The sequence below is a fragment of the Pongo abelii genome, chromosome 23 (genome assembly GCF_028885655.2).
Source record: "Pongo abelii isolate AG06213 chromosome 23, NHGRI_mPonAbe1-v2.0_pri, whole genome shotgun sequence".
In the NCBI taxonomy this organism is placed as follows: Eukaryota; Metazoa; Chordata; class Mammalia; order Primates; family Hominidae; genus Pongo; species Pongo abelii.
The window spans coordinates 30,417,040-30,440,951 of record NC_085929.1 but is presented as its reverse complement, the minus strand read 5'-3'; the positions used below and the strand labels follow the sequence as shown (position 1 = coordinate 30,440,951).

General features: G+C 49.6%; 1 protein-coding gene, 1 long non-coding RNA gene and 1 pseudogene across 3 annotated transcripts; 1 reads left to right on the top strand and 2 right to left on the bottom strand.

Annotated features, from left to right (window-relative positions):
* Positions 1-3,706: 3,706 nt before the first annotated feature.
* LOC134761201 (uncharacterized) lies at positions 3,707-4,437 on the bottom strand. The gene is made up of 2 exons (XR_010139500.1): positions 4,306-4,437; positions 3,707-3,960 (listed from the first exon to the last, which is right to left on the bottom strand). It is a non-coding gene; the product is annotated as an uncharacterized LOC134761201 (long non-coding RNA).
* A 1,257-nt stretch (positions 4,438-5,694) lies between these two features.
* Positions 5,695-20,928, bottom strand: LOC100451109 (glutathione S-transferase theta-4). Of its 2 annotated transcripts, XM_054543695.2 has the most exons (6): positions 20,282-20,928; positions 18,792-18,879; positions 16,518-16,668; positions 15,417-15,593; positions 14,019-14,064; positions 5,695-5,813 (listed from the first exon to the last, which is right to left on the bottom strand). In XM_054543695.2, the coding sequence occupies exons 1-6, from the start codon at positions 20,403-20,405 to the stop codon at positions 5,752-5,754; spliced, it is 648 nt and encodes a 215-aa protein (XP_054399670.2). In that variant the 5' UTR covers positions 20,406-20,928; the 3' UTR covers positions 5,695-5,751. The 2 variants fall into 2 exon arrangements, with proteins under 2 accessions (XP_054399670.2, XP_002834697.3); XM_002834651.5 differs by lacking the exon at positions 5,695-5,813 and having other exon boundaries at positions 13,725-14,064; positions 20,282-20,532.
* Positions 20,929-21,577: 649 nt separating this feature from the next.
* LOC134761200 (eukaryotic translation initiation factor 4E-binding protein 1-like) lies at positions 21,578-22,030 on the top strand (annotated as a pseudogene).
* Positions 22,031-23,912: the final 1,882 nt, after the last annotated feature.

Genomic DNA, 23,912 nt, shown 5'->3' with positions numbered 1-23,912 from the left:
AAGACAGAGAGAATCCAGATTAACACAGAGGTAAACAATGCAAGAAGCTACTACCCCTACAGCTGGGGGATCGAGGGAGGAATTAGGAAGACCAATATGCCAGAGGGGCCCTGAGGAATTCAAACCTCCAAGAAAGGTGTTACTCATCCCCCCTAGCATCACCTTCCAAGAAGGGCAGGGTTCCCCAGTTTGCGAATAGGTGTGGCTGACAGACATCAACTACTTAACAGGGTAATAGAATATCACAAGGCAAGTAGAGGCAGGGAGAGACTACAGGACCACAGGAGCGAGGCGAAATTAAGATTGCTAATGAAGTTTCGGGCACCATTGTCATTGATAACGTCTCATCAGGAGACAGGGTTTTGAGATCAACCGGTCTGACCAAAATTTATTAGGTGGGAATTTCCTCTTCCTAATAAGCCTGGGAGCACTATGGGAGACTGGAGTATATTTCACCTCTGCAGTTTCGACCATAAGAGACAGGCCACGCCCAGGGGGGCTGTTTATAAGCCGATACCTCCAGGTGCGTATTCTCTTTCTCAGGGACGTTCCATGCTGAGAAAAAGAATTCATCGATATTTCTCCCATTTGCTTTTGAAAGAAGAGAAATATGGCTCTGTTCTGCCCGGCTCACCGGCAGTCAGAGTTTAAGGTTATCTCTCTTATTCCCTGAACAATTGCTCTTATCCTGTTCTTTTTTCAAGGTGCCCACATTTCATATTGCTGAAACACACACGCTGTACAATTTGTGCAGTTAATGCAATTATTACAGGGTCCTGAGGCGACATACATCCTCCTTGGCTGATAGGATGAAGAGATTAAAGTACAGACAGGCATAGGAAATCACAAGGGTACTGATTGGGGAAGTGATAAGTGTCCATGAAATCTTTACAATTTATGTTTAGAGACTGCAGTAAAGACAGGCATAAGAAATTATAAAAGCATTAATTTCAGGAACTAATAAATGTCCATAAAATCTTCACAGTCCACGTTCTTCTGTCATGGCTTCAGCCGGTCCCTCTGTTTGGGGTCCCCGACTTCTGGCAACACCACTCCTAGCCGGAAGTATTCCAAGTAACCATTGCAACTGTCCTGCCTTAAGGGTGCCTGGTGGTGGCTTCTGTCTTAGGTCCCATTCTGGCTCTCTCTTCCAGTGATTTCTCATACTTTGGGGGACACTCTGGCCTGCTTTCCTGGGCCTTTTCCATTACCACCCCCTCTCCCCATCAGGCACTGGGGATGGCGGCCACAGCCTATGCCTTCTTGATCCATGCTGGCTGCCTTGGGGTTGTTCCTTATTGGATGGTTTTGCTTTCAACAGACACTCCAATAAAGTACACGAAATAAAGAATAAAGTTAAACAGTCAGTCCCAGTGCTGTGTAGGTGGCAGTAAGTCTGGGAGAGCGACCTCAGCTGAACTAACCATGGTGTGCATCATTGTCAAGGAGGGCCAGCAGGATCCTCAGGTCACCTGGCAGGAGGGGCAGGGAAGGGTCCCTAGAAGTGAACTTGAGTTGCACTTAGTGCTCTTGGCAGAGGGAAGGGCTTGGGCTAGCGCTGGAGGCATGAAGATGGGGTGTGTTCAGGGCTCTCCAGCAGTCCAGGCATGGGAAGGGGACACTGAGGGCCAAAGGCAGAGGCGACACTGGGAAGGGAAGTGTAGCAAGGTGAGGACGGGCTTTCGGCCATGTGACTTAATTGCCTGTGTGTAGTGCGTGTGTATGTGTGTGAATGTCAGTGAACTGGGTGTGAACGTGAGTGAATTGTGTGACTGTGTTTATGTGTGGGTGTATATGTGTGTGACGTGAGTGAACTGTGTGTATGTGGGTGTATATGTGTGAGATGTGAGTGAACTGTGTGTACGTAGGTATATATGTGTGTGAATTTGAATGGTGTGTAATGTGACTGAGAAGTATGAATTTGTGCATGTGGGTGTATGTGTGTGAATGGGTGAACTATGTGAATTTGTTGGTGTGAATTGTATGCCTGTGTGTGGGTGTATGTGTGTGTATGTATGTGAATTGTGTGTGGGGTTGGTGTGTATGTGTGTCAATGTGAGTTGTGTGACTTTGTTGAATATGAGTGAATTGTGTGATTGTGTGGGTGTATATGTGTGTATATGAGTTAACTGTGTGACTGTGTGACTGTGTGTAAATGTTATGATTGTGTATGTGGGTGTGTATGTGTGAATGTGATAAATCATGTGACTGTGTGTGGACGTGGGTGGATGTGTGTGTGAATGTGTGTGGCTGTGTGTCAAAGAGTGTGTGAGTGTAAGTGTGCAGGTGGTAGCTGTGGAATTAAGGCACATTAGGGGAATCCTTCCTTGGCTCTGGTCCTTGGTTTTCCCTCTATGGAACAAGTTGGGTGAATTAGGCAGTTTCTGGCATTCCAGGATTTGGTCTCAGGTCTAAACAGGATTTTGTAAAGTGAAAGCAGCATCCCTTGGGCATCCCGGGAGGTGTCCCTGCCCTCCATGGCTCGCCTTCTGCCACATGGCCCAGCAGCAGGCACTCTGCAGGGCCATGTGCTGCCATGACAGGTACTCATCCCCACGGGCGCGGGCCTGCAGGTCCTGGGGGTACCAGTGGTCAGGTGCTTTGTACATGCAGCTCATACACAGCAAGATAGCCATAGTAGGGGGACATGACAGGGGCAGAAGACATGCCCTGAACACTCTTCAGCCATTTTCTGGGGCATTTTCACTATCCCCATGATGCGGAGGAGGGATGTGAGGCTCAGAGAGGTTAGGTAAGTGCCCAGGGTCACACAGCCCTACATGGGGCCAGACTGTCATCTCAACTAAGGGCAGCAAGGAAGAAACAAAATGTTATGAACTTCAGCAGGGGCTCAGGGAAGGCTTCCAGGAGGAAGGGGCACCCAGTGTGAGTCTGAAGAACGAGAGCAAGTTGGGTATCTCCCCAACATATCCAAAGCATGGACAGGGCCAGGAGCAAGGCCAGTAGGGAGAGAGCCTTCCAGGGGACATGGCAGCATTGCTTCCCACCCTGTCCCATCTCCCGTTCACCTATGGTGAAGGGTTGTGCAGTCTGACCCCCAGAGCTCATCATGCCTCTATGGGTGTCAGACCATCCAGTGATCCCAGGCTCTGAACGTGAATCCGGCTCCACCACAGAGGCACTATGTGACCTTGGTAAAGGATGCCACCATGCAGCCACCAACCTGGAGGCTGGTTTTGGCTTTCATTTTCCCACCCACCTCCAACCCTTCAGCAAACCCTGCAGTCAGAGTTTCAAGAAAAGTCAGAACTGACCACAATCCCCCGCAACCCTGCACCACCACCACCTTGGTCTGGGGCTCCAGCGCTGCATCCCAGATGACTGCAGTGGCTTTCTCCCCCCTGCCTGGGGGATCCTTTACGACCTAAGTCAGATCACAGTTCTCCTCTGCTCAAAACCCTCCAGCGACTCAGTCCACCTGCGGTAAGAGCCAAAGCCTTCCCAGTGTCCCATGCTCCCCTCTGTCGTGACCTCTTGCTCTTCCTGCTCACTGCACCCACCCTGGCCCATTGCTCTCCAGTCTGAACCCCATGCATTGTCCCACTTGGAGCCTTCGCCCTCACTCTTCCCTCCAGCCAGAACACCCTTCCCCTCATGCCTTGCACATTCCTACAGCTCTCTGCTCAGATGCCACCTCCTCCAGGGAGTCTTCCCTCAACATCCTACTCATAATGACATACACCCCCACTCTTACCCTGTTTATTTTTTCCATGGCACCCATCAACATCCGATATGTTACATGTTTACATGGGTTACTGTCAGCTCCCCCTTCTATTAATGGAATGTGAGCTCCATAAAGAGACAGGTGTAGACACATTCGCTGCTGAAGCCACAGGGCTTAAATGAGGTCTGGCCCTGTTGGATGTTTAGCAAATAGCCACTGAAGATCGCTGAGTGGTCCCTCGACTCTCCAGGGAAACAGCACTTGCCCCACAGGATCTGTGGGCAAAATGGTAGCATTAAGATGCCTGGTACATCCTCTCCTCAAAACTTAGAGCACTCTCCTTTTTTCGGAGGGCAAGGCTGGTGGTGAGGAGGCCCGGAAGCAGACTGGGCCCTGTGGCCTTGTGCAAGTCCCTCCCCTCCTCCAGCCTCAGTTTCCTCACTTGTACAATGCAGGAGGGGACTTCTATAACCCTCTCAACACTGGGCACCTCTGCCTGCCTCAGCCCATTCTTCACCCTGGGGCTGGTGCAGGGCCCACAGTCCATGATCCCAGCCATCAACAGTGAACAGACAGACGACTGGCCCCACAAGGCCGGCAGCAGCCCAGGGACCGGTTACCTCTCAGTCAAGGTGAAGTCCCCATCCTTCAAGGCCCGGCACCCTCCTCAGGGGGTTCACCTGGGCAAAGGCATCGCTGTGCTGTTGGCCTGCAGGCGAGATCAGAGAGGTGAGTGGGGACAACCCAGAGTTCTCTGAGGTCTCTGCCCACCCCTACCCCAAAATCCCAGCACCAGCTTTCTGAGGCCCCTATCTGGGAGGCATCAGGGAAGAGGAGGCCTCTCTGCTAGTCACTGGGTCACAGATCCTGACCCCATCTGAAGGCCACCTTTCCTGTGTCCAGCTCCTTGAAGCATGGCTCAAGAACAATTCCCTGGAGCTGTAATTCACACCCCACCCCCAGCCCATTCCATCCATAGGTCAGACCCCTCCAGCCTCCTCCCTGGGCTCTAGGCTTGCCCCCTCTGATTCAGCTTCCTAACCCAGCTGGGGACTTAGGCCCTTCTGACCAGGCTGGGTGACCTGTCAATACCCCAGAGTCCCAGCCAAACATGTTCCCAACCCTCAGACCAACCTCATTCTTGCTGGGAATCCCTGCCCCATTCAGCCACTCAGCCTCCAGTGGCTCAGCTCTTCTTCCTTTCTTATGCCAAACTCTCAAGGCTCCCTCCCCACTGGGGGTTCCCAGGTCTGACTCACTTTCGCACTCTAGGCCAGTGCTGGAGGCCGAATTAGGTGCCTGCTTAATGTGTCTGGATCAGAGGGCCTCAGTCAAGCCAGGCCCCAGTATGATCATAGGCCTACATGTGGACCTCTTTGTCCTTCTACAGAACGGACATGAACACCCCTGCACATTCTCCCTCCACAAACTGCTTCTGTGTCCAGCCCCTGTTCTGTAGCAGGTGACTCAAGCTGGTTGTACCAAGGGCAGCAGTTGGGAAGACTCAGATGAGCAGGGTCCTCCTTCTGGTCTGCCCAGGGGGCTCTGGCTCTGGCTCTGCTCTCTGCCCTACTGCTCAGTTATAGCCCTGCCTCCTCCACTGAATTCTGCTCCAGCTGCATCTCTGTATGCCAGCCAGACCAGCAAACGCTGGAGCTCAGGGTGAGGGTGCTGGCCTCCCCCACTGCCCTGCCACAGGGCCCTCCAGCCTCTAGCCTCTAGGAGCAGCCCCTTCAGCTGGGTGAGAAGCCCCATGGGATAGAGCAAGTCAGATGCAGGAAAAAGAAAAGGCAGAAGAATGCCAAGAAATACATAAAAGTGAAACAGACCCAGGGCCAGACATGGTGGTGCATGTCTGTAATCTCAACACTTTAGAAGGATGAGGCAGGAGGATCACTTGAGCTCAGGAGTTCAAGGTCAGCCTGGTCTACATGGCAAAATCGCGCATCTGCACATACCAAAAAAAAAAAAAAAAAAAAAAAGTAGCTGGGCATGGGGACATGCCTGTAGTCCCAACTATTCTTCTTGGGAGGAGTAAGTTGGGAGGATCACTTGAACCTGAGAGGTCAAGGCTGCAGTGAGCCGGGATCATGCCACTGCCCTCTAGCCTGGGCTGCAGAGTGAGGCACTGTAAAAAATAAATAAATAAATAAATAAATAAATAAATAATATAAAAGTGGAAGAGACACAGGCAGGGGTAGACAGGGACTATTTTACCTAGGACACAAAGAGGCAGTTTCATTGTTTTTTCCAAGCACACGGGGTGAAGATATTCTGGCCCCATTCAATTTCCCTACCCTGCTGTGCCTGCTGTGCCCTCTCTAAACCTGCATTTTGAAGAATGTTTTGTATTTGCAAGCAAAGATCAAGCCTCTATTAAAATGGACAACCAGCGGGGCATGGCGGCTCATGCCTGTAATCCCAACACTTAGGGAGGCCAAGGCAAGAGGATCACTTGAGCCGAGGAGTTCTAGGCCAGCCTGGGAAACACAGCAAGACCTCCTCTCAATAATAATAATAATAATAATAATGATAATGATAATAAATTGGCCGGGCATGTCGGTGGGCACCTGTAGTCCCAGCTACTTGAGGGGCTGAGGTGGGAGGATCGCTTGAGCCTGGAAGATCGAGGCTGCAGTGAGCCATGATTGTGCCACTGCACTCCAGCCTGAGTGACAGAGTTAGATCCTGTCTCCAAAAAGTAAAAATAATAAAATAGATAATTATGTAATAGTTTCTACACCGGAGAGTCTGATTCTTCGTGTTAGTCTGCATTCTCGGCGCGACTGCAAAGCAGCGGGGACAGGCAGGGATCCGCGGCCAGTATCCCCTAGGCCTGCCTGCCCAGCCCAGCTTTGGTCAGCTCCACTGTGTGAAGCTCGAAGGGGATGCCGTTCTTGGCGAAGATGTAGACTGCACTGCAGGGCTGGGACAGCAGGTCCAGGTACAGCTCCAGACCCACGGCGGGGGCAATGGGGTGGGGCGTGGGAAGGCAGACCTAAACTGCGGTCAGGAAGGGCTGGTTGGGGACGGCGGTCAGGAAGGGCTGGTTGGGGGCGGCGGACAGGAATGGCTGGGGGTAGGTGAGGCTTGGGCAGGAACTGCTGGGTCACGGAGCCTGCAGCGGTGCACCACACCAGGAGCCCCGAGTCCGGCCACGCCCTCTTCACTCATCCCTTGGCTCCGAGAACTTTGGGTCAATCAGTGGCGTGTCTGCTCTCTCACCACCCCTTTCTGGGAATCTAGGCTGCAGGTGTATTTCCCACTAAAAGGGAAGAGGAGAGGCTGGGCGCGGTGGCTCACGCCTGTAATCCCAGCACTTTGGGAGGCCGAAGGGGATGGATCACGAGGTCAGGAGACCGAGACCATCTTGGCTAACACGGTGAAACCCCGTCTCTACTAAAAATACAAAAAATTAGCCGGCGCGGTGGCGGTCGCCTGTAGTCCCAGCTACTCGAGAGGCTGGGGCAGGAGAATGGCGTGAACCCGGGAGGCGGAGCTTGCAGTGTGAGCCGAACTCACGCCATGGCACTCCAGCCTGGGCGACAGAGTGATACTCCGTCTCAAAAAAAAAAAAAAAACGAAGAGGAGAAAGGCGGTGCAGCAGCCTCCTTGCCCAGTGCCGGGCCCAGTGCCCAGGATGGAGGCCAGAGAGGAAGGGTGGCTGACTGCCTGCGGGGCTGCCAGCCCCACACCTCATAAAGGAATGAGCTGTCCCTCCCCAGTTGCTGGGGTCATATTTGTTACACTCTAGCGGACGCCTCCCCAGATGGCTGAGGCCCTTTGAGGTCTATCCAGAGGTTTCCAACAGTGCCTGGCATTGCACAGTAAATTAATCACCATGACACGAGTTTTGCAAAAGAGAAAAGATTTACTCACAGGGCACCAAGCAAGGATGTGGGATAGTAGCTCTCAAATCCACCTTCCCGAAAATAAGGCTTAGGGATAAGCCTTGCTTCCAAGCAATAGAGCACAGGCCCCAGCCACACTCAAGGGGAGGGAGGCATACAAGGATGTGAATAGCAGTGTCGGCCTCGTGGGCCTACAACGTAGAAGGGCCATGCAGTTGGTTTAAAGCTTTGCTGTTGCCATCTTAACATTCTTAACAATTTAAAAATAAGGGTCCCCACATTTTCATGTATAGCCAGTCCTGTCCAAGGAGTTCAAAGATCTCATGAGGGTGGACAGGGCACTGTCTGCTCTGGGCAGTGATGGGACCACTAACAGTTGTTCTCCAGTCTCCCAGCCCCTACCCCAGGCCACACCTTCCCCTTGTCTCTACTATTCTTGTTTTTTTTTTTTCGAGACAGGGTCCTGCTGTTGCCCAGGCTGGAGTGAGGGCAGTGGTACAAACTTAGCTCACTGCAGCCTCGACCTGGGCTCAAACAATCCTTCTGCCTCACCCTCCCATGTAGCTCAGACCACATGTAAACGCCACCAATCTGGGCTAATTTTTTGACTTTGTAGAGACGGGGTCGCACTTTCTTTCCCTCAAACGATCCTTCTGCCTCACCCTCCCATATAGCTCAGACCACATGTAAATGCCACCAATCTGGGCTAATTTTTTGACTTTGTAGAGACGGGGTCGCACTTTGTTTCCCAGGGTGGTCTCGAATTCCTGGGCTCAAGTGATCCTCCCACCTCAGCCTCCCAAAGTGCTGAGATTACAGGTGTGATCCACCACCTCTGGCCTCTCTCACATTCTTGACATTTAAAGTTACCGTCATTGACAAGGAACATGGGTACACTCCAATTTACTCCAGAAAAAAACTCTTTTCTCCATTGAATAGATATGCGGCCTGGCTGCTTCCTACTCTAGTTGAGGTCTTCTTTTTGTTTCCTTTTTCTTCTTCTTCTCTCTTGTTTTTTAGACACGAGGTCCTGCTGCGTTGCCCAGGCTGGTCTCAAAGTTCTAGCCTCCAGAGACCCTCCTGCCTTGTCCTCCCAAAGTGTTGGGATTATAGGTGTGAGTCACCCTGTCCAGCCTCAAAATGTGGTCATTAGATCAGCAGCAGCAGCAGCCTTGCCTGGGAGCTTGTTAGAATTATACTAACAGGCTCCTACCCCCAAACCCAGACCTACTGGATCAGACAGAGTCTGTATTTTCATAAGATCCTCAGGTGATCCAAATGCACGTTAAACTTTGAGGAGCTTTGATCCAGAACCTGGGCTGGGGGCCCCTGGGGGCCACTCTGTTCCTCACAGACTGCAAGGTATGTTTTTTTCTTGCCTCTTTTCTATGTCCCAATGTCTCCTTCTCTCTGTGTCTGACCCTGAGGACCCTATGACATCTTCCCAGGGGAGTTTCCACTGCCAAAGGCCTGATCCTCTAGAATCTGATGGGCTCCTCTAGACACCAATCTCTACCTGGGCTCTTGTTGAAGAAGCCAATCAGCTCATTGGTTGGAGATCACATGATATAAAACATGGCTGCCTTCCAAGCCTTATGTGTGGACAAGGAGATAGGGATAAGTAGGCATATCATGTTCTGATACCTGGGCCATCGTCTCTCCTCAGGCCCCCAGGATACACTTTTATGGGGCGTTTTCCTCCCTTCCCCCAATATGGTCACTCATAACTTACATCCAACAGTCAAACAGGAGTGGAAGCTACAGGGTTTCATGTAAACAATAGGCTAGGCTGTGGGGCTGAGTAAAAGGCACTGGACTGTGGTAGGTCTTACTCCAAGATGGCCAAATGGAAGGGCTTTTAGCTTTCTTTGTTTTTGTTTTATATTTTGAGATACAATGTTCAATTTTTACACTTCAGAATAAAAAGAGCCACAATTTACGCTTCATATTTTTTGTAGCTGCTTCCCTATGCTTTTGAACAATGTAATCATATTTTCATTATCAGATATAATTCCCATACCATAATATCCACCCTTTCAAAGTATACTTTAAAATTCAATTGGTTTAAAGCCAATTCCGTGGTTGTTAGTATATTAACAAAGTTTTGTCACCATCAGAGTTATCGAATTCTAGATCATTTTCATCACCCAAAAAAGAAACTCTGTACCCAATAAAGAGTCACTGCCCATTTTCCCTCTTCCCCTAGCCCCTGGTTACCATTCATCTACTTTCTACCTCTGTGGATAGGAAGTATCTGCCTATTCTGGACATTTCATTCAAATGGAATAATGAAATATGTGGCCTTTTATGACTGGCTTCTTTCATTTAGCATAATGGTGTCAAGGTTCATCCATGTTGTAGCATATAACGGTACTTCATCCCTTCTTATGGCTGAATAATACTCAATTTTATGGACTTTTTAGCAAAACATTCTAATTTTTACTTCTCTACTGTGCTTATTGTTTGTCTTTCTCCACAACAATGTGAGCACTAGAGGTAGAGATTTTTGCCTATTTTGTTCACTACTGCTTCCTCTGCACCAAAAGCATTGCCTCGTTGTGGGTACTTTTCTAGTTGTAGGAAGGAGAAGACAAGATATAGGTCCTGACTCTGGTTCTGCCTCTCATTCATATGCTACTCTGAGGATCCCTTCCCCTTGAAGAACTTGTTTCTTCATCTACAAAATGGGGATAATACTACTACTCATCAGGGTGGTTGTGAGGATTAAACAAGGTAAGAGAAGTAAAATTGCATGTTAGTTATCAGATAGATTTGTGTTCCCATCTAGCTCCAATGAGGGAGAGGATTTGCTCTAGTCTGTCCCTCTGGGCTCTGGGCTTCTAATGGGCAGACAGCTTCCTCCATGATGTTTGTAGCTGCAGAGCCTGGCACAGTTCCTCAAGACAAGTTTTTTCTGTTTTTGTTTTTGTTTTTTTGAGATGGAGTATCGCTCTGTCACCAGGCTGGAGTACAGTGGTGCGATCTTGGCTCACTGCAATCTCTGCTTCCCGGGTCCAAGTGATTCTCCTGCCTCAGCCTCCCGAGTAGCTGGGATTACAGGCACACGCCACTACATCCAGCTAATTTTAAGACAAGCTTTCACACTTGAACTGCTGATGGTCTTCCATGAACAATTCAACAGAAACCCAGTAGCATACACTTCCTTGTATGCACTTGCTCCCTCTCTTTACATTTATTACACATTTAATGCTACCTAATAATTCCCTATACTTATCTTTTACTGTATCCAATCATTCAACAGATTCCAACTGAAATACATAGAAGAGTGATATTCCAACTTCATCAGACCCTGAGATTCTATTTTTAACATTTCTTCCATGGATTGTTGAATGTTTCCAATGATTGATCCACCTTCCCTTGGCCTTTTCTACATTACAGATTTGGTTGCATGTCCATGTCTATGTTGCTGAACTTGCCTCACAGACCCAGCTTGAACACAAGATGGGAGCTTGCTGAAGAGCAGGACTCATTCTGTTGAACCTGCATGTTTTCTCAGGTCAGATGGCTTGGTGGTGCTTCTTCAATTTCTTTCAACAGCACATTGTAGTTTGCTGTGTTGAAGTGTTGCTTTTCTTTGGTTAAATTTATTCTAACTATTTTATTCTTTTTGATGCTATTATAATTGGAAGTGTGGTTTTAATTTTGTTTTTGATCCTTTATTGCAAATGTATACTATTGATTTTTGTGTATTAATCTTGTATCCTGCAACCTTGCTGAACTTATTTTATTGAGATGGAGTCTCAGTCTGTCACCCAGGCTGGAGTGCAGTGGCATGATCTTGGCACACTGCAACCTCCACCTCCTGGGCTCTAGTGATTCTCCTGCCTCTGCCTCCTGAGTAGCTGGGACTACAGGCATGCGCCACCACACCCGGCTAATTTTTGTATTTTTAGTAGAGACGGGGTTTCACCATATTGGACAGGCTGGTCTCAAACTCCTAACCTCATGATCTGCCTGCCTCAGCCTCCCAAAGTGCTGGGATTACAGGCATGAGCCACCGTGCCCAGCCTTCAACTTATTAGCTCTAATGGTTTTTAAGTGAGTTCCTTAAGAATTCCTAGAATGTCATCTGTGAATAGAGACGGTTTTACTTCTTTCTTTCTGATCTGGATTCCACCTTGTTCCTTTTTCTTGCCTAATTGCCCTAATAAATAGAAGCAGTGTGAATGAACATTCTTGTCCTGTTCCTGATCTTAGGGGGGAAATGCTCGATCTTTCACAATGAGTGAAGTATGGTGTTAGTTATAGGTTTTTCACAGACGCTTTTTGTCAAGTTGAGGAAGTTCCTTTCTCGTCTTCATCTGCTGAGTAATTTTATCATAAAAGGATGTTAGATTTTATCAAATGCCTTCTCTGCATTAGGATGATCATGTGACTGTCTGTTAACATGGTATGCTACACTGATTGATTTTTGTATGTTGAACCGCATTTGTACTCCTGGGATAAATCCTACCTGGTCAAGGTGTATGATCCTTTTAATATGCTGCTGGATTTGATTTGCTAGTATTTTGCTGAGGATTTTTACATCTATATTTATAAGGATATTGCTTTATAACTTTATTTTCTTGTAATGCCTTTTTCTGTCTTTGGTATCAGAGTAATTCTGGCCTCATAGTGTGAGTTGAAAAATATTTCTTCCTGTTCTATTTTTTGGAAGAGTTTGTGAAGGCTTTGTGTTAGTTCTTCAAGCTTTTGGTTGAATTCACCAGTGAAGCCATGTGGTCCTGGGCTTTTCCTTGTGGAATTTTTAAAAATAATTAATATTTTAATCTGTTTATTTGTTACAGGTCTATTACAATTGTATCTTTCTTCTTAAGTCAGTTTTGGTAGATTGTGTGTTTCTAAAATTTTCCCATTTCATCTAGGTTGTCTAAATTGTCCACATATAATTATTCATAGTATTTCTTTCTAAACTTTTGTATTTCTCTATGACCAATGTGATGTCTCCATTTTCTTTCTTTCTGGTTTCCATTTCGTTTCTTCGTTTTTGTTTTTGTTTGTTTATTGAGATAAGGTTGTTCTATGTTGCCCAGGCTGGAGTGCAGTGGTGCAATCATAGCTCAATGTAACCTTGAACTCTTGAACTCGAGTGATCCTCCCACCTCAGCCACCCAGTTAGCTAAGACCACAGGCGTGCACCACCACACCAAGCTAATTTTTAAAAAAATATATTTTTTAGAAAAAAGTCTCATTGTGTTACCCAGGCTGGTCTCAATCTCCTGGCCTCAAGTGATCCTTCTGCCTCTGCTTTCCAAAGTGTCGGGGTTACAGGTGTGAGCCATTACACCCAGCCTCCACTTTCTTTCTTGGTGAATAATTTGACCCTTATTTTTTTCACTTGGCTATTCTAAGTAAAGGTTTGCCAATTTTGTTGCTCTTTGCAAAGATCCAATTTTTGGTTTTATTGATTTTATTGCTTTTCTATTTTCTGTTTCATTTATCTCCATTCTAATCTTTACTATTTCCTGTTTTCTACTGGTGTTGGGTTTAGTTTGCTCTTATTTTTCTAGTTCCTTAAGGTGTAAAGTTAGGTTATTGATTCAAGATCATTCTTCTTTAACTTATGTGTTTACAGCTATAAATTTTGCTCTTAGCACTGCTTCTGCTGCATCCTATACATTTGGGCATGCTGTGTTTTTGTTTTTATTCATTCAAGATACTTTTTGATGTCCCTTTGATTTCTTCTTTAACTCATTGGTTAAGAGTGTGCTGTTTAATTTCTATGTGCTTGTGAATTTTCTAGTTTTCCTTCTGTTCTTGAATTTTAACTTTATTCCACTGTGTCCAGAGAACATACTTTGTGTGATTTCATCACCTTAAATTTGAGACTCAGGACAAAATATATGCTCTATACTGGCGAATATTCCATGTGCTCTTTAGAAGAATGCTTATTCTGCTCCTGTCGGGTGGAACGTTGTGTTCATGTCTAGTGTGTGCGATTGGTTAATCGTGCTTTTCAAGTCCCCTATTTCCTTGATGGTCTTCTGTAGTTTTTCTATTACTGAAAGTGGGTATTGAAGTCACCAACTATTATTACTGACAATGTAACCATATTTAACCCTTTACTTTTAAAATTCTTTTTGGAAACCGGAAGGATCTGTAACCACCACCCACTCCCACATCAGACCCTATGTATATGCCAACTGTCTGCTGCTCAGCAGCTGTGATGGTTGTTCCAGTTCTTTATTAGGCAAAGAGGAGTTTTTTTGTTTTTGTGTGTGTGTGTGTTTTTTTTTTATCATTTCCTTTAAGAAAGGTGGCTCAGATTGCTAAGCCATACAGGCCCTGCAGGACGGGCTGCGATTAGGGTCACTTGCTCTTCTTCAGCAACTCAGAAATATTCTCCTTGACCATTGGATCCAATGTTGAAAAGTCCCAGTCGGCCAGCTGCATTAGTCGATCATGGGCCTCCCTAAAGAGGCCAGAGCCGATATTCAGCTCCACCCGCATACGCCACTCACCTAGCTTGGAGCTGTTGAGGAAGACATTATAGTTGGCTGCCATGGGCTGTGGATAGACAAAGACGAACATGTGGTCAGCCTGGGGACCAGCCCCACCTGGGTCCTCTCCCACAGCCTCAGGCCCATGCCCCCAACATCTACCTATGCAAAGAATTAGGCTGCTGACCCCCAAGGCCTGAGCAAAGGGTCACAGATTATGTAATAGATGTAGGTGGGGATGGAGGATCCAGAATCCCTCAGAGTCCTTAGTCACTGGTCTTCTTGCTCCCAGCCTTCTGAACCATGCTGAGAGGGCTCCTGGCCCAGGCACCTCTCACTTCCCCAGCCTGTGACCTCACATGAATCCTGCCTTCATCTTCCAGGGAAACCCCTTATCCCAGGTGTGTATACGTGGATGAGGGAGAGAACTCAGGTTTTTCTCTCCATGTTCAACCTCCCACTGTCATCAAGCTCAGGGGCTAGGATAGGAGACCTGGTGGGCAGTCTACCGTGCAGTTTGGCTGGCTCCCTAAGAGTCTACCCTGTAGTTTGGTTTGCACCCAAGATCTTTGGGAAGCCCAAGAAGGGGTGTGTGTGGGTGAAATATAAAGGGTGGGGATGAAGCATATGGCTGAACCCTTGGGGCAGGCCAGAATGATTTTTCCTGGTGCTGATCTGCCCTGCAAACAGACCAAAGAGACTAATTTTCATATCAGCCAGAGATCTCTGGGATAAGGAAAAGAACACTGCATTTTCTGGTCAATACTCCAGAATCCCAGGTGCCTCCTCCCGGGCATATCTCTGGCTGATATGCAAATTAGTCTCTTTGGTCAGTGCGCAGTGCCCTAGCTGGTGTGCAGGATGGCCAGTTTAGACCCTGGCCAGTGTCTTGAGAAGCAGAACTGGTCCCCCTCCCCTGCATGTAGAGGCCACATAAATGCCCCACACTCAGGTGTTGCTCCAAATGCACAGTGGATGCCCCTCAGACCCAGCTAGGAGAGCTGTCCTCCAGAGCTGTCTGTCTGGAGCTCTGGGAAAGAGGCAGGGCCAGAAGGACACCCAGGAAACCAGTGAACATTTCCTGGAGAGTCCAGCAAGAGGAGGAGGTATCTGGGATGCTGGGGGATTGAGCAGGAAATGTAGTGTTCTTCTCTATCCCAGGCTCACCCTCCAGCTCCTCCCACACCGAAGAATCTTTGTCAAGTGTGGAGAACTGTGATCCTTCTTGATTCATAACATTCTGTGCTTCCTGTTGCCCCCAGATTGAGTCCAGGCCCCCAGACCTGGCTCCCGCAGCCCCCACGGCAGCCCCGCCTGCCTTTCCCGCCTCACCAGCCTATCCTCAAGTGATGGCCCCATTGGTCACACAGGAGTCCTACCTCTGCCCAGGGTCTAACCCTCCTCCAACCCACCCCACACCTGCATCATCTCCACCACGGCCACCAAGTCAGCCAGTGAGATGTGGTCCCCGGTGATGAACATCTTATGCTGCAGAAAATACTCCTCAAAGAGCTGCAGGCTGTTGTTCACCTCTTCCACTGCATGCTCCATCTTCTCAGCTGAAACTTCCTCCCCTGTTATCTTTGGGATCAGCAACTGGCAAGGGTTGGGAAGAGGAGGGAAGAGGAGGCTGCACTCCATGGCCACCTGCCCTGAGAGGTCTCTGTACTCTCGTCTGCTGGATAGATATTGAACACTTCCCAGGATATAAAGCAGTTTCACCTCTTTCAGCAGTTCTGATTGGTGGATGTTGCCGGGAACCATGTGTTCACAAGGATTTGGGGAGCTCAGCAGGCATAAATCCTGTGATTGATTAGTGATGCCTGTCACAGGCATAGAATTTGAAGTAGAGACACATGTACTGGTTATTTGTCATCTTCCAATTTTCCGTACGCCTTTACTCTTTTTTGTTTTTGTTTTTTGAGATGGAGTCTCACTTTGTTGCCCAGGCTGGAGTGTAGTGGCACAATCTTGGCTCACTGCCAACTCCACCTCCTGGGTTCAAGTAATTCTCCTGCCTCAGCCTCCTGAGTAGCTGGGATTACAGGTGCCCATCACCACACCCAGCTAATAATTTTGTATTTTTAGTAGAGACGGTGTTTCACAATGTTGGCCAGGTAGGTCTTGAACTCCTGACCTCAAGTGATCCACCCGCATCAGCCTCCCAAAGTACTGGGATTACAGTTGCGAGCCACCGTACCCGGCCTTCTATAGGCCTTTTGATGCTGAGATTCTCTAGTTCAGAATGAAATGCCTCGAATGCTGTCCTGGGTGAGTCACATCAGCCCCTCCTGTATGCCCTTCCCCTCGCCCTAATAAGACTCTTTCATGCCCATTGTTTCAGTGCACACTCCTGACAGCTCTGTAAGGCAGGCAGGAGAAGGAGCTGAGGAAATGAGGCCCAGAGAGGGAGGGAGACTTACTTGAGTTCACCGGCAGTCAGCAGGGCCAGAACTGGCCTCCGGCCTTCCTGACTCCCTTGTGCCCGTGTCCCCAAGCCCCAGAAGTGACCCTGCTCACCTTGAGCCAGACTATCTTCTTCATGGGCAGCTGAAAGGCTGTGTGTTGCCAAGCCATGAACTCCTCCACACGGGCACGTGTGTGCAGGTCTGGCGGGTACCAGTGTAATGGTGCGCTGTACTTGCGACACAGGTAGTAGAGGATGGCCACGCTGCAGAAGGGGCCGGTCAGGGGCACTGCCCTTGCTTTCCTGAGTGCCGCTACATCAGCCACCCCAGTGTGGCCTGAGCCCAACTGCTGGGGCTTCCAGAGCAAAGAGGAGCCCAAACGGACCCGAGAAAGGGCTTCACCAGAGCTGTCTGTCTGACAGTCAGTAAGGGCTGGGAAGGAGCCCTGCAGGGTGAGTAGGAGTTGGGGGCTGGTGGTATAACAAAGAGTAGGCCAGCAAGGGGAACAACACATGTTGAATTGGGATGCTGAGGCGGGAGGATCACTTGAGCCCAGGAATTTGAGGCTACTGTAAACCAAGATCACACCACTGCACTCCAGCTTGGGTGAAAGAGCAAGATCCTTTTTCAAAAACAAAAAACAGGCGAGGCCTGATGGCCCACACCTGTAATCCCGGCACTTTGGGAGGCCAAGGTGGGAGGATCCCTTGAGGCCAGGAGTTGGAGACCAGCCTGGCCAACATGGTGAAACCCTGTCTCTACTAAAATGAAAATACAAAAATTAGCTAGTTGTGGTGGCACACACCTGTAATCCCAGCTACTTGGGAGGCTGAGGCACGGGAGTCACTTGAACCTGGGAGGCAGAGGTTGTAGTGGCCAAGATTGTGCCACTGCACTCCAGTCTGAGCCACAGAGCAAGACTCTGTCTCAAAAAACCAACAAAGATAAACACATGCTGAAATATGAGGGTAAAGGAAGCAAGGTAAATCTGAAGAAAGAAGAATAGGGGGGTGCAACTGGAAGAAGGGTGGTGGTGATTGGGGAGTGATGAGGCAGCCAGAGACACTGTGGAGGCCACAGAGGGTAGCCCCTGGAGATGCAGGGAGGTTATGGACTTAATCTTTAAGATTAGGCATTGTATAAGCCAGGGCACGAAAGGATCCATCTCTCTGGTGCTGGATGGAGGGTGAGCCCGAGGGGGCAGAATGGACAACAGGGGGGCCAGCAACTATCGGGAAGCTTGTGGTGTCTGGGAATGGTGGAGGCCATGGGGACAGAGGGAAGGGGACGGAGGGGAGACATGCTTCGGAGGGGATGTCCTAGGCCTTGCTGATTGATGACTGGTGTGGGAACCTCCGCAGGACAAGGGCTCCTTTATTATCACCAACAGCAACCATGCCAAGGCAAAAAGGTCAGGGCATGGAGAGAGCTATCGGTTAAAATGTGGCAGGAGAGACAGCAACCGACTGCAAGACTCAGAACTTCTTTGGATCCTGATCCAAACAAACTGCCAAGAAAATATTTAGGAGATAATCAGAGAGTTTTGAACAGCAGCCACATATTAGATGAAATCCAGGAATTATTGTTAATTTTATGAGGTATCTTAATGGTATCGTAGTGATGCTACGCTCTATCCTAGCCCAGGCTGGAGTGCAGTGGCGCAATCAGAGTTCATCGCAGTCATGAACTCCTGGCCTCAAGCGATCCTCCTGTGTCAGCCTCTCAAAGTGCTGGGATTATAGGCATGAGCCACCGCACCCAGCCTGTTGCTTTTTTTTTTTGGAACAACACTTACCTCTAAGTGGTATGTTCCTAAACGTTTACTGATTTTTTAAATTACTTATTTTTATTTTTGAGGTGGGACCTCACTCTGTTGCCCAGACTGAAGTGCGATGGCTCAATCTTTGCTCACTGCAACCTCTGCATCCCGAGCTCCAGCAATCCCTCCACCTCAGCCTCCTGAGTAGCTGGGACTACAGGTGCGGACCACCATGCTGGCTAACTTTTGTATTTTTTGTAGAGATGGGGGTTTTGGCACGTTGTCCAGGCTAGGCTGGTCTTGAACTCCTGAGCTCAGGCCATCCACCCACTTCAGCCTCCCAAAGTGCTGGGATTACAGGCGTGAGCTGGCCCCTAAACATTTATGACTGGAATGATGGGGTGTCTGGGAGGCAGGGGAATAGAAATGATGTAAAATGGACCCCAAGTTGGCAACAGTCAGAGCTGGGCGATGGGTTTGTGGGGTTCCTCATGCCCCTCATTAGTTAGTATTCACTCTCCTTTAGTGCACGTGTGAGATTTTCCATGGTAAAACAGACAAATGCTCACACTGATCCTCCCAGGAGGAGTAGAGACAGACGGTGCAAGGGCCCTGGGGAAGACTTACCTTTCACTTAAGATAAATTTCCCATCTTTGAGGCTGGGCAGCTTCCTGAGGGGGTTGATGTCAATGTATTCTTTGCTGTGGTGGTGACCTGGGAGGGGCAAAGAAGGTCTGAGGCTGTGGGACTCCAGGGGAGAGAGAACTGAGACTCCCAGAGACACAAATGCCTCCCTCTCCATTTTCTCAAGAAGAGGGAACTGAGGCCTAGAGGAACATTGCGTCTCACCCCAGGTCACAGGGCAAGGCAGTTGCAGAACTGGACTGGGATCAGAACTGCTGGCTCCCAGCCTGCTCCACCCTAGGTCTGGTGACTCCCGTGCCTCCTACCTGTGTCCCAGGACCAGGATGACCCTTTTCCCCAGAAGCTGGAGGCCTCCAGTGCCCACCCCCAAAGCTGGATCTGAAAACACAGCCTTTGAATCACCTGAAGCCCTGAGGGCCTGGGTCCCATCCGCAATCCCATGGTCCTCACTCTGTCCCCTCTTTAAGGAAGCCAGGCCCAGCACACAGCTGGACATTGAAAGGGGAGCCTGTGGGACACAATCAGGGTCATCTGAACAGGGAACCTGATGTGGGGTCAGGAACTGAAACTCTTCCTGGACCAGCTGCCTCCAGTTGGAAACATTTCTGGGGGCTCCACTCACACCCCGTTCATTTCCAAAGCTTCCCCATCTCTTCCTCTGTGTTCTAGAGGCTTCTGCTTTTGCAGGCTGAGCTTTTGTAGTCCCTCTGTGCTGGGGATGGAGTTGGAGCCCACCCCTCTGACTCTCACTGGGGATCAGTGGAGCCCTGAGCCTTTCTGAACACTGGGGAGGATGAGTGTAGACGGACTGTGCACTTCTGCGCCCTTTGCCAACCTGGTGGGCAGGTGCTGAGTTCACAAGGTCCTAGAATCCCACAAGGAAGCCAGGGTGCCTGGTGGGAGCCCAGGGACTCCCAGCTGCTGTTCCTTCCCCCTTCTCCTCGAAAAGCCTGTTCATCTGTGGCGTGGGGACTGTCATTAGTGGAGAGTGGCTTAGGCAGGCTAGACAGGAATGTGGCCTACAAGCCCCCTGGCAACTTTTCCTTCCCTGTGGACCTCTAGGGTGATTCCCTTGTCTCTGTCCCTGCTTCTCAGAAATGCCCCTATCAGTCTGAGCATGGTGGCTGACGCCTGTAATTCCAGCCTTTGGAGGCTGAGGTGGGGCAGATCACTTTTGGTCAGGGGTTCGAGACCAGCCTGGCCAACATAGTGAAACTCCATCTCGACTAAAAATATAAAAAATGAGCCTGGCGTGGTGGCGTGTGCCTATAAACCCAGGAACTTGGGAGGCTGAGCTGGGAGAATCACTTGAACCCAGTGGAGACTGCAGTGAGCCAAGATAGCACCACTGCACTCCAGCCTGGGTGACAGAGCGAGGCTCTACCAAAAAGAAAAAGAAAAAAAAAAGCCCCAATCTGTGTGCCCTGCCTCCCCCCAGGACCGGGCCTGCCAGGCAGCAGTGGGAGCTGACCTTTCAGCAGATCCACAAACTGAAAGTTGAACCGGATGTCATGCTTCTTTGAGAAGATGTAGACGGCACGGCAGGGTGCTGACAGCAGGTCCATGTAGAGCTCCAGGGCCATGTTGAGACACATGCCGGGCCCCACAGCTGCAGCTGGCCAGCCACAGACCTGGGCCTATGTCTGGCCAGAGTCCCTGGCCCTGTGCCCTCTCCGATCTGGGCCCAGGACCCTGCATTCTGGAACCTCTTGTTTCCCTTTGTGTTGTCATAAGGCCAGGAAGCCTGCAATTCTCACAGCAGCAAGGATTCTAAGGAGGCCCAGGAGTAGGCTGGCAGAGGCCCGTGGCAAAGGTGTGGCAGCTGTGACCCTACTCTCCCCCTCTCACATGTGTCTGTGTCCCGTGGCGCCACCTCACAGACACCCTGTCTGAGAAGGGATGATGCCTGGGAATTCCCAGGGCCAGACTTTGATTGCAGAACCTGACAAAAGGGGCTTTGCAGGGTCCAGAATGAGGAAGAGGCAATGAGAATTATCCCTGGAGGATTCTAGAAGTAGAGACTGGGAGTATCCACAGGTGAATCGAGCCTGAACTATGACTAGAAAAGAATTGGGAGAAAGAGACACAGGAACCTGGGAGCTTCGGGAGCAGTGGGGACACCACCACCAGGAAGTCGGGGGCACTCGGCTATAAAAGTCGCAGATGCAATAAGACTTTTAACATATTGTTGTATAATGTACAATACTGTATAAAAATACACCCCCCATATATTATTGTTCCAACTCTGGCTCTATCTATTGCCCTCCTCATATGAATCCCTCTCCCCATACCCCACTCTCTAGTTAATCTTAACTAGGCCTCCTGTTTATATTAGCCACATCAAGCCTAGCTGTCTACTCTATCCTATGATCAGGATGAGCATCTAATTTGAAATACGCACTCTTCGGTGCACTACGTACAGTGGCCCAAACAATCTCATATGAAGTCACTCTAGCTATTCTCCTCCTATCAGTCCTAATAATAAGTGGCTCCTTTAATCTGAATATACTCATTTGAACAGAAGAATTTCTCTGGCTGCTCCCAGCATCATGACCTGTGGCCATAATATGACTGATTTCCACACTAGCAGAAACCAACCGAGCCGCTTTAGACCTAACACAGGGGGAATCAGAATCAGTCTCGGGCTTTAACGTCGAATATGCTGCAGGCCCATTTGCCCTGTTCTTTATAGCAGACTATATAAATATCATTATAATAAATGCCCTGAAGGCCGCGAGAGGTTCACGGGTGCAGCGCACAGGAGACCATGTCTGGGAACAGTAGCTGCAGCAGACCCCAAGCTGGGCCATCCCCGCCACTTGCCAGGTGATGCTCGCGAAGGCAAGCAGCTCCCACCTGCCCGGGGAATACAGCGCGACCCCCGGCGGCATGCTCTTCAGCACCACCCCGGGAGGTACCACGATCATCTACCACTGGAAATTCCTGATGGAGTGTCAAAACTTACCCATGACCAAAACACTCCCAAGGGATCTGCCCACCATTCCTGGGGTCACCAGCCCTGCCAGTGATGATCCCCTCAATGGAATCCAGCCAGAGCCACCTGAGCAGTAGTCCAGAAGATAAGCAGTGCAGGCGGGGAAGAAGCACAGTTTGACATGGACATTTAAAGCACCAGCCATCGCATGGAGCACTGCCAAGGGACCCCTCAGGCCCTTCCCGGAGGAGTCCCACCAGCCACGCCTTATGAAAGTCATCATACTGGGCAGACGTTGGCGTGGGGCCAGACACCCTAGCCCTCTCTCCCTCACTCAGGGCACCTGCCCCCTCCTCTTTGTGAACACCAGCAGGTACCTCCTTGTGCCTCCGCTGATGCAGGAGCAGCTGCCCCAAGGAGAGTGACTCCTGCCAGCACACCCTGCAGCTGAGGGCCAGGACGTGGACAAGAATGAACCCTTTCTTCCAAATCATCAGATCTTCCAGCCCCTCGCTGCTGGGGGCCCAACCACCCCTTCCTTAGGTTGATGTGCCTGGGAAAGCTCCCCTCCCCCTCCTTCGCTAAGAGAGGAAATAAAAGCCACCTTCACCCTAGGGCAAAAAATAAATAAATAATAAATCCCGTAATCACTATTGTCTTCCTAGGAGCACTGCATAACATATATATACCAGAACTCTATACCACAAATTTCGTCACCCAAACTCTCATTTTAACAAGTCTTTTTTTATGAATTCGAACATCATATCCCTGATTCCACTATGATCAGCTCATGTATCTCCTGTGAAAAAATTTTCCACCACTCACACTAGTACTTTCATATGACATATCTTCATGCCAGTCCTAACCTCCAGCATCCCACTTCAAACATAAGAAATATGTCTCACAAAAGAGTTACTTTGATAGAATAAATTACAGAGGTTTAAACCCTCTTGTTTCTAGAATTATAGGAATTGAACCTATCCGTGAGAATCCAAAATTCTCCGTGCTACCTAATACACCACATCCTATCACACCACATAGTAAGGTCAGCTAAGTAAGCTATCTGGCCCATAACCCAAAAATGTTGGTTATACCCTTTCTGTACTAATTAATCCTCCAGTGTGTGCCATGCAGAGGAGCCCAGAAACTTCCTGGGCTGGGTTGGGGCTGCAGTGGCCAGACTGTGCACCTCGTGGCCCAGGAAGGTAACTAGAGCCCCACGTAGAGGACTGAGTGCCACTCACTCTGTGCTGTGATCTAATAGGTCTAGGCTCAGAAATGGGACTGACCCCACTTCCAGTGACAGAGTAAGCCTGGAGAGAAGCGAAGAGCATGCAGTGTGTTTATTGCAGACAGCAGGGTGCAGTGCAGTGGGCTGCACCCACTCAGCGGAGCCACTCCTGCAGCAACTGCACCTGCTTCTGGGCCAGCTGGGGGTCCTGCTGAGACTCACTGTGGTTCAGAGGCTGGAGTATGAGCTTGTGGGCCTCCAGGAAGAGCTCAGTACCAAGGGCAGCCTCCACACGGGCCCGCCACGCTGCCAGCCGGGGCCAGTCTTGGAAGAGGTCGCAGCCAACAGCAGTGGGCTGGGAAGACAGGGCAGCTGGGGTTGGGGCTCAGCCCCATGCCCAGAGTCCCCCCAGAGGGCAGGTGGGTAGGAAAGCTTCACCTGCATCACCTCCATCAACACCAAGTCTTCCAGGGAGATCTGCTCCATTGCCAGGAAGGGCTTGGCCACCAGCACCTCCCCATCCAGGTGCTGCAGGGCTGGCATCAGCCTCCCCAACAGCGGCTCCAGCTGTGCAGCATCCACAGGCTGCCCCAAGAAGTGGGGCAGGAGAGACTGGGCTGGGAGGATAGAAGCAGCTTAACATAGACTCTTGGAAGCCTCTTGGGCCTCCTCTCCATCCCTTCCTGGCTGCCATTCATTAGTGATGTCCTCTGGGGCTCTGTGTTCAGAAGGTTTCTAAGGATTCATTCAGGCTTAGTGGAAGGAGTACTGTGATAGATTAGTTATGTCTGCTGAGGGCAGTGGAAGTGAAGCTAATATGTAATATGTACCAACTGGTACCTTCCATCTCTGGGGGTCCAGGCTCCTGCCCCAGCCTGCATGACAGGGCCTAGGAAGCTCACCTTGCACAGGTGGACACTGGTGGCAAGCAGCTGG

Coding starts and splice junctions, on each gene's coding strand:
- LOC100451109 (XM_002834651.5), bottom strand. CDS start 20,405: ATGTGTCTCAACATGGCCCTGGAGCTCTACATGGACCTGCTGTCAGCA. Junction 18,880..20,281: donor GTTTGTGGATCTGCTGAAAG/GTCAGCTCCCAC, acceptor TGCCCCTCCCAG/GTCACCACCACAGCAAAGAA. Junction 16,669..18,791: donor AAATTTATCTTAAGTGAAAG/GTAAGTCTTCCC, acceptor CCCCTTCTGCAG/CGTGGCCATCCTCTACTACC.